Here is a 10,182-nt window from a genome sequence, read left to right as displayed (position 1 = left end):
AACGAATACTTAACTCACCCTCTCTGTGTAAAATTGTTCGGGATTGTCGTCGTCAACAATTATTATTTACAGGGATTACTCGCATGGCTGCTTTTTTGAGTTTTTTTCTGTTGTTGGATCTTTTAAATGGTTTGCTTATTAGGCAGGAATAGGCAGGGAGAAACTATATTAAAAAGTGAAAAAATTGATCAAAAGCTCAAAACTGAAGTCGAAATTTTAAATGAAAGATTTCCATGAATTAAGAAGAATTTAAAATTTTTATTAATTTTTGGCTTTTGATCAAATTTGTAAATTTTTAATTTTAAAATTTTTAATTAATTTTTGCTTTTGATTTTAATTTTTTTTTAATTTATTTAATTAGAAATTTTAGAAATTGTAATCTTTGAGCCATTTCTTATTTAATTTTTTTGTTTTTTTTTTTAATTTATATTATTTAATTTTTCAATTTTTTAATGCTTTAACTTTCATTTTTTTAAAAAATTAATAAAAAAATTTTCTTTAAAAATTAAAAAAAAAAAATTAAATTTAATTAAATTTTTTCGTTAATTTATGTTTTCAAACAATTAAATTAAATTAAAAATTAATTTAAAATTATTTATTTATTTTTTTTTAATTAAATATTTTAACCTTTAATTTTTTTAAAATATTATATTAAAATAAAATTTAAAAAAAAATCGTCTCATTAAATTAATTACCTAAATAATATATTTTTTTTTAATTTTTATATTTTTTTATTTTATTCTTAGAATATTTTCAATGATTTTTAATACATACCCAGAAATAACCATTCCTGTCTAACGCCCAAAAAATAAACTAGAATTAAATAGATTTTCCGGTGCGTTTTTTTTCGCTCGTTTCCATCCATTTATTCCATTCACAACACAGGACACAAACATTCTGCATTGTCTGATGATCTGTGATATGATACAAAAATAAATAGGTATTATCATTGTTGTTGTTATTGTTATTACAGCCTCACTAACCACATAATAACCTAACACCATGTTCAATTGCCGCAGTTTTTTCGGGTCTCTCCAAAGATTTATTAACGCAAATTTTCTCCAATTTATTCTGAAATCCTCATTCACTCCCTTTTTGCATCGTATAACATAACAATTTTGCCAACTTACAAGATAATTCCTTCATGTCCTTCCTTCGTTTTATATTTTTCTCTCTTTCTGCCACTTCACACAATATTCAACGAGAAATTGTTGAGGCATCGAAGTGTGTAATTTCAATAATGAAAATAAATAAAATGCTTTATCCGAAACTGTATTTTTTTATTTTCACGTGAACAATATGGAATTTTTTTTTTAGTGTCGTCCCATATAAACTTCAATGAACTATTGAGAACCACTGACAAAAGAGGTGTTTGTATTTTATAGGAATATCAGTTAAGTGCTAATTTAGATAAATTTTGCACGTATAAAAAAGAGGAAGATGTCCTGCAGAGAGGAAAAATTTAATGAATGATAATCTGGATTAAGATTTTTTGTGGGTGATAAAATATGAAGCAAATGTAGGCAAAAATGCGGAAATGACCAAAAATTTTGTGGATTTATGGTAAAGAAGTTAATGGATTGTAATTGAATTTGGGAGATTAGAATGAAGGTTAGTATTATTTTTTTTTATTTTTAAGTAAAAAGAAACAGATTAATTAAGAAATTTTCGTTAAAAAATAAATAAATGTAAAATAATGTAAACCTTAAATTTTTAAGAAGCTTTTTAGGACGTTTATTAAGTTTAAATGAAGTTTTTACTCCCACCAAAGAAGAATTTTATGTTTTTTTTTCTGATAAGCTAAGAAAGAATTTTACTTATAAATTTAAAAAATATTTGACAAAACGGCTAAAAATAGAAATAAAAACACGTAAGCTTTTCAAAAGTCCGTTATATCCTTTTAAAACTTTTCAAAACTTAACGAAATATCCTTACATAGCGCCATCTATGTTCAAAAAATAATTAACGAAAGCTTAAACAAATTATTTTTTCATAACTTCAATAGATGGCACCAACAGTCAAATTTACCGTTATTAATTTTCCTAAAATTTATATTAAAAAAAATTAAATTCTATTGATTTCTCAATTTTCTTTGAAAAAATTAAAGTTCAAAAGGTGAAAAATGTTTCATATTAAAGAGAGTTACAAACCTTTAAAAATTTAAAATAAATCAAATGCCACAAAGTAAAAATAAATTTTATGATAAATGGGGACCTGTGGTAGTGTAACAACATCATCATCACTCATATTTTGACACAATGACTCCGAAATTGAATTATCTCTTCGTAACGTATCTGTTTGTTGCTTTTTTCGTCTGTATATGGAAATAATGTTGATGGTAATTATCTAATCCATTTTATTAAATTTTGAAATGTTGTCACTTGAGTTTTGCTATTTTTAGATGAAATTATTGATTTTTATTTAAATATTTTTTTTTTTATTAAAAATGTGATTTTTTTTATAAATTAAAATTCTTTTTAAATTTAAGCTTGAAATCCAATTTCTAATATTTTTCTCCCCATCCCTTTAGGAATAGGAGGCGCTTGATGAACCTGCTTGCGATGTTTCAACATGTTCGAGTAATCGTTACAAGTTACCGTGCATAAATCACAATGAAAGCGATTTTCGACAAAATGTCCTCTTCGGTGGTCTCTTAATTTGTCCTTCGTTTTGAACTTTTTATCGCACATGTCGCAACAGTGTCGCGGTTCAATATGCACCCGGTTTTTGTGCTGCAGAACTGTGTGGATGTTCCGGAATTCTTTGAGACAAATATCACAGGTCGCTTTAACATGATCGTGTTGACGTTTGATGTGATTTTTCAGTGAAACTTTGTTAACTTCTTGACCACATTCGGGACAAATAACTTTTTCAATATCATGCGTCGCTTTGAAATGACATCGGAATCCAGCATCAGTTTGGAATGATTTTGCACAAACAGGACAAAGAACAGCTTCTTCAGTTTGTTTTTTCACTGGTCTAGCTTTTCCCACTTTGTGCTTTTGTAAAAAGTGCGTTACTAATGAGGATTTTGTGTGTAAAATTTTGCCACAATAATCGCATTGGAATTGTTGTCGTTCTTCGATGGGTTTGTGGAAATTAACCATGTGTTGTCGCAGAGATCTACTGTTGACCATCATTTTGCCGCATTCCTCACATGCGACTTGCGCGGATTTTGTGAGTTTTTCAATGTGATTTCGTTCGTGTTTTTTCAGGTAAGTGATTGATTTGCATTTCTTCCCGCAAAAACGACAAGAAATCGCCTCAACGTTTGTGTGTGAATAGTAGTGAACGACCAAGTCTCTTCTGACACTCGGGATTTCGATACCGCAGCAAGTTATTTTGGCATTTGGTTTTTTGTGCCTTCGTTTCATGTGTAATTGGTACCCGAAAGGATTCCCAAGATCCAAATCGCACTTTTTACACGTGAAATCGAAAAATTTATTAATTTTTTCCGATAATTCTTTGTATTCAGCTTTTTTCGAGTCATTGTCCTCCGGAGACTTGTCAGCTTCATCGTCATCTAAATTGTCCTCAAAACAATTATCAACAGGTAAGTCGAAATCTTCGTCTTCTTTGCAAACAACATCGGCAATTACTTGATCAGTTGGTTCGGGTTCTTGCTTGATGTTTAACTCGGCAGTGAATGTTAAACAGCTGTCGTCTTCAATTTCTATCTTGGGACTTATCGGAATAAAGTCTTTGAGCTTTCGATTGTCCAAATCTACTTGAATTTTGTGCACTTCCTCGTAATAAACAAAAAAGTTTTGAACTTTTTGACTGCACGAAATGCAAACTCTTTGATAGCTATCGTCTGGCTTTATAACGAGATTTAATAAAATTTTGATACTTTTCAAGAGTTTCGTTGATTCTAAGACATTTTCACTGTCCTTAAGACTCACTTCCAGGCCACAGAGCCTGCAAAAACTCTGCATTTTTTGTGATTTCAATTTGTAAACAAACAAAATTTACTTTAAATTGAGACGAATAAAAGTGATAAAGAGAATCGCTACAGTTAATTCAACTTCCCTTTGATATGATTTCCTGCCAAAGCGGAAAAGTGAGAAAAAGTAGAACTACATTTTTCCTTATTCGGTTAAATAAAAAAAATATTTAATTTAATTTAATTAACTTAAAATATTTAGTACAATTAATATCCTTAATTTAACTAAATTTTTGATCCATTTATTAAAAAAAAATATTTAAACTTTTTACATAAAACATTAAATAGCGCTTACCCAGTTAAAAATTACAAGGTAAACAACATGCACTTTCTTTTAATTAACATGCAATTTCTTTAAAATTTTTTTCCTCATTTTTTTCAGCAATAACATTTAGTACTTTACGAGTTAGTCATCAATTTATTGGATATATGCTATTGGTAGTTTAAGGCAATAAATAAAAACAAATTAACGTCAAAAAATATATTAAAGAGCTTTCATGATAATCTTGTAGGTCTGGTTAATCTTCAGAAATTTGGAAATGGATAAGAAAAACATTTAAGATAAAGTGTAAAACAAACTTTGGAACCATGTTGACCAAGTAATACAAGGCATCGGCACGCCTAACACAGGAAACCTTGCATAAAAAAAGTTGTCGAAAGAAATTGGTATTGTCTTCGTGATCCGTAAGTTTGCTTGATTTAAAAACAAAGATCCATCTGCTCGAATTGAAACCAGAGCTTCTCTCTGTTTTGTGATAATATAAGGTATTAATGTAATTATATTCAAAGTACTGGTTACTTATTTTTAAAGGATTGTGGAGAGTTTTTACAGAATAAAGAGATTTATCATTTACAAAGTTCTTTTTCGTGAATCTTTGGAAAGCTTTTATGTAGCATGCTCCTGATAACTCTAAGCTAATTTCGGAACAAAAATTAGGAGATTCATAAAAAAAATAATTTTCCATACGAGTATATCATAGAAACGCACAAAATTGAATTTTGTTAATATAATGTTTTTATTCTATACTCGAATGGTAGAACGAAATCTACGGGTCCAGTAGTTATTAATATTTAAATTCACCTATGATTAAAAATTCAAACCAAAATTGTTAATTTAATATTTTCTTTGTTTTTTGTCGACAAGAGTAATTTTTAATTATAAAAGGTTAACTTTTAAATCTCTTTCACCAAATTTAAATAAATTCTTTACTTTTTTGTTACATTTTGTCTGTTCATCCTCGAAAAAAAAACAAATATTGAAAAATTCTTTGTTCACCTTCACATTCCTCATTTTTTGTTGCACCTTACATTTATTTAAACGACAAAGCAAAACTTTTGCGAGAAATAAACATCAACAACGATGACACGTGCATCTGATTAATGAATGAATATTAAAAAAGAGATGTTGTTTTTATTTATTTTGTATATTTTTCATTATTTATTGCTACTCTTCAGAATTTTTACGGAATGTAATTTCGACGTCGTAACCAAGGAAGCAGGCATCCCTCTTTTTTTCCTATCCTAGTTGAAACAAACTGAAGAGTCTGCTGAGAGAAATATTTTTTTAATTAAAGCCTTGTCCTGTATTTATTTTCTCAAGCAGTTTTTTTCTATGAAATGACGACAAAACGAAACAGGAAAAAAAAGTTTGCTTCGAAACGTTTTTTTCCTTTCTTTTTATTTTGTATTTTATTGTTGTAAATATATATAACACCATTAAAGCAGTATTTATTAGACATTTTCCAATTTCCTGGATTTACGAATTGCATTTTTAATGGATATATTGTGTAATGTGCCTCCGTACTCGCACACATAAAATACACTATTCATCGTCGTTGTCGTCGTCGTCGTGTTTCGTTTTGTGTGCGAACGGAGTTAAGCTGTTTCTGCTGCCTGCTAAGCATGATGATACAATAAACTTTCCTCGTATAGTGCGAGACCATTTTCCGCAGTGGCTGTGTATGAAAATAAAATAAAAAGGAAAAAAAGAAAGCAAGACAACGAGCAAAAAAAAAAAGAACCAAAAGAGAATTTAGCTGGATTTGTTTTATACCCCATTCAGTGCGATTTTAACGTATATGGCGCCATACAATAAAATGTTGAGCTTGTGAAAATAAAATATATTTTGTCGCCTTTACGTGACATTATACGAACATATATATTTTTTTTTATTATTATTGTTATGGAATAAATATTGGGTGGATATTTTTCTCGCATGAGAATTGCTCCTTTTTTGTCCCTTTTACCATTTTATACGAATTCCTTGTAGAAAACTTGGCGTTTGCGATGGAGGATGAGACTCATCGATTCAACCCACGCGACAAGAAAAAAAAGAGTATTTTTTTCAATCAAAATTGCAATCGATGCAATAAAAAATTCAAATCAAATTTCAATCTAACATCAATTGCAATAAAAAAATATTTTTCGTCACTCTATTGCACGATTTGAAATTTGTTTGATGATGCAATTGTCAAAAAGAATAAACGGACGAATAAAAGCTAACGAAACGTAAATAAAAGCGATAAAATGTAGAAATTAGTTTGAGGTAGTCACAAAACTTTTTGTTGTTTTTCTTGTAGCGCTGATGAATCGAATGGCGAAAAGCAACAAAGTGAATGGCGAGAAAACGATCAAAATAAAAATAATCGACTGAGGACGACGAGTCTTAATAATAAAACGCAACGCATTGAATGTGTTTTTAATATAACGTTATTGTTATGTTATAGGCAGTTGTTTGGTGAATAAATTGGGAAAAGGCAGAGGTGTGAAATTGTTAGTTTTTATTGTTTGGTAATGTTTTTGCATGGAAATTCAATTTTCGGTTGATTCTGTGTTAAAAATGTGGATTTAGCTCTTTTTAGGCCAAAATCTGAAAATGTTAGTTTTTGAATTTCAACTTTCTTTAAGCTGTGATTAGTTCAGTTTTTATAATTTAGAAATGTTTTCGTTAAAACTGACTTTTTTGATGATTTTAACAAAGAAATTTGGATAAAATTATTTTTAGGCCAAAAGCTGAAAATGTTAGTTTTTGGATTTCAGTTTTATTGGCTTAGTTTTTAAAATTTAAGAATATTTTCATTAAAACTGGATAATTTTAGAAATTATATTTTGATACAATTTTTTAGGCCAAAAGCTGAAAAATTTTCAGAAATTTTAAATGATCCTGTGACAAGAAATAATTTTGATAATTTGATAGGATTTAAAAATTAGTTTTGATAAAGTTTGAAGTGCTTTTCATTTCAATTAAGTAACAACTTTAGATCTTTTTAGGCCAAAAACTAGAAAGTTCATTTCAGAAAGTCCAGCTCATTTATTGTTTTAAGAATTTACGATAGGTTTTTAAATCTAAAGAATGTTTTTAATTTTCCTTTAAAGCTAATATGAAGTCTTTAAGATTTCAAGTAATTTTCTTCAATATTAAGATCTTTTAACAAAAACTGAATAAATAAAGATTCAGTTTATCTAAAAAAAAATGTTTTCTGAATTAAAATTTAATCTTTTGAAGAGTTTTTAATGAATCCAAAAATGTTCAGCTTTTGACTTTTTGCCTTAAGATTTCCTTTCTGAATCCTTAATTCAACTCTAAGTCTTTAAAAAACTGAATTTCCATCCCTGTTTCGCAGAAATCGACGCCAACAGACAAACGTATTTTTCATACTTATCATCAAAGAGACAAAGCATCGTCGTCCTCGTCGTATGCCTCCATTGAAAAATGTTCCTCTGTTAGCTCGCATACTTTTCGCCTGTACATGCGTTCGTGAAAAAAACTCAATATCCAGTAGGTACAATTTTTTTATTCCTTTCTTTCGTTTTTATTCCGCTTGTATTTTTATTGTGTTTTCTGTATCAGTATCACTTGCTTTGCTACTTTTCTACTCTCGTGGATATCAAACGTAGCAAAAATATTATTAAAACTGTTATGGAATTTTATTTTGTGTCACGCCTTCCTCATCGGAATACAATTGCTTGAATGCTTTGTATATCCCCCTTTTATTGCTTTTATCATCGCATCATCATCATCATCAATCGGTGTCGCTTTTCTTGTCATCAAAAAACGGACAAAAATCCATCAAACGTGAAAAGACAAAGAAAAATCGCGTGAATTGGATGCAAAAATTGCAATTAACGGTTCTGTTGCTTTTTTCAGTGTGAAAATCACGCACCACAGATAAAAATCATGTTTTTTTTTTGTCTTTTCGAAATGAACCTCCACGGGACAATCAGACTCTCCTCATCAGCTTAAATTTGTTAGTTTTACCCATGTGACTATTTTCAACTCATCTGTCTCGTTGCTGCCTGTAGCGCGTACATGCTCGTACAAGGGACGCCCATAAAGAAGCGAGACAACAGTCTTGCGCACGAAACATTTTCCTATGCAACACGCGGGAGTGACTGCGATGGCAAACAGTAATCCAATCCGCTTTATTACCATACAGAACTTTGCTGCGAGACATCTTTCAAGTTAAAATATAATAAAACGGAATGGAGATGAAAATGATTTCATTTCAGGTTTAGTATTATTGTTAAGTTTATACGGTGTGCGTCTCTCGGTCGCATCGAAAAATTATTAAAACTGAAAATTTTCAAGTTTTTTATTTAAAAAAAAACTCCAAAATCTCTCAAAAATTTTAATTTCCTGAAAAAATTAAAAAATTGCAAGAAAAATCGTAAAAACGACGAAAAAACATTTAATTTGTTACTTTATTATTAAATTAATAAAACTTAATTAATTGGTGTTAAAGGAGTTATATATATAGAGAGAGAGACCTATATAAAATAAAACATAAATATCAGCGTAGATAGCTACCAGCCACACAATTACATGCATAATACGGGATTTATTTTTACCCATCAACATCAACAACAAGTAGACGAAGAAGGTGATTACATTATACAACATTTATTATCATTATTATTTACTTATTCAATATAAAATGGATTGTCTCGCATAAACATTAAACTTACGACAAATCAGACTCTCTAGACGCCGAAGAAAAAGCAGAACGGAAGAAAAGTGTGTGTCTATAAAACAATATAAATAATAAATAAAAAAGTTACTTTATGAGCGATAATCATTAAAAAAAAAGTATAAGAGACAAAAATAAACAAAACTTTAATAGTAGTGCGAGGTTAATTTGATTCAATTTTGTCGTAAATTAATAAAAAATAATAATTAATAATTAGTACAATGATAAGCGAGTAATTCAAAGTGTAATGAAATTAATAAATTAATGATAATTTATGATTATAAATAAACAATTAAAGCATAAAAAGTGGAAAATAAATCGATAAATGTGTGAATTTTTTATTATTTTTTAATATTTATTACTTTTTTGATTTGATTTATTACTATGCTAAATATTTAAGTTATTTTTGTATGATTTTTATTGAGTTTTGATGATTATTGGATGTTTTTGATGAGAAGTTAAATATTATTGGTGAAGTATTTTATTAAGTTTATTAAACAGTAGCCGACGGAACATTCTAAATTTTAACAATTTTATGGAAAATATTTTTAAAATTTTTTCGACTATTTGGAAATTATTTTTCTTTAAATTTAAAAAGGATTTTTATTTTCAAATAAATTAAAAATTTTAAAAATAAAAGGTTTGACTAAAAATTTCATTTTTTTTACAATATTGCAGGTTCAGAAATTCATTATTTTAGATATTTGTTTAGGATTTAAATTAAATTTTTAAACATTTAATTAACATTTTTTAACAAAAAAGAAAATTTAAGAAATTTATGCTTAAAAAATTCTTTTTTAAAGTATTTTGTCAATAATTTAATTAGTTAATTAATTCATGAAAATTAATTATTTCATAAAATAAAACCTCAAATTCAATATTTTTTTTGAAAAACAATAAAAAAATTAATTAAAAAAAATTAATGTAAAATATTAGTTTTGTCTTCTAAAATTTAATTTATTTCATTAGAATTAATAGTTTTAATAAAATTTTAATCAAAAAGGTAAATTTTTGCTTTTAATTTTTCTTTGTTAGATTCATTTTTAATGATTTGTTAATAAAACTAAGAAATTTACAATAAATTTTTATAAAAATTCTTATTAAAATTCTTATGAGGTTACAATATTTTTTTTTTAATAAAAATAAATAAATTCAAATAAATAAATTTTTTTAAAAAATTTGTTCAATTTTAAATTAATTTTAATTTAAATTATTTTAAATGATTTAATTATAATCTTATTTTGCTCTAAATCTTTAAAAAATCAACTTAAA

At 27.5% G+C, this 10,182-nt stretch overlaps 1 protein-coding gene across 1 annotated transcript; it reads right to left on the bottom strand.

The window, feature by feature from the left end:
- Positions 1-2,386: 2,386 nt before the first annotated feature.
- On the bottom strand, positions 2,387-3,942 carry LOC134829454 (oocyte zinc finger protein XlCOF6-like). The gene has a single exon (XM_063842523.1). It carries the CDS (start codon positions 3,933-3,935, stop codon positions 2,484-2,486), a length of 1,452 nt encoding a protein of 483 aa, XP_063698593.1. The 5' UTR covers positions 3,936-3,942; the 3' UTR covers positions 2,387-2,483.
- Between the last annotated feature and the right edge of the window lie 6,240 nt (positions 3,943-10,182).

The sequence above is a fragment of the Culicoides brevitarsis genome, chromosome 2 (assembly GCF_036172545.1).
Source record: "Culicoides brevitarsis isolate CSIRO-B50_1 chromosome 2, AGI_CSIRO_Cbre_v1, whole genome shotgun sequence".
Lineage (NCBI taxonomy): Eukaryota > Metazoa > Arthropoda > Insecta > Diptera > Ceratopogonidae > Culicoides > Culicoides brevitarsis.
The sequence above is the reverse complement of the archived record's forward strand: the minus strand, read 5'-3'. Positions and strand labels throughout refer to the sequence as shown.

What these genes read in the sequence shown, in the direction of transcription:
- LOC134829454 (XM_063842523.1), bottom strand. Translation starts at nt 3,935, where the DNA reads ATGCAGAGTTTTTGCAGGCTCTGTGGCCTGGAAGTGAGTCTTAAGGAC.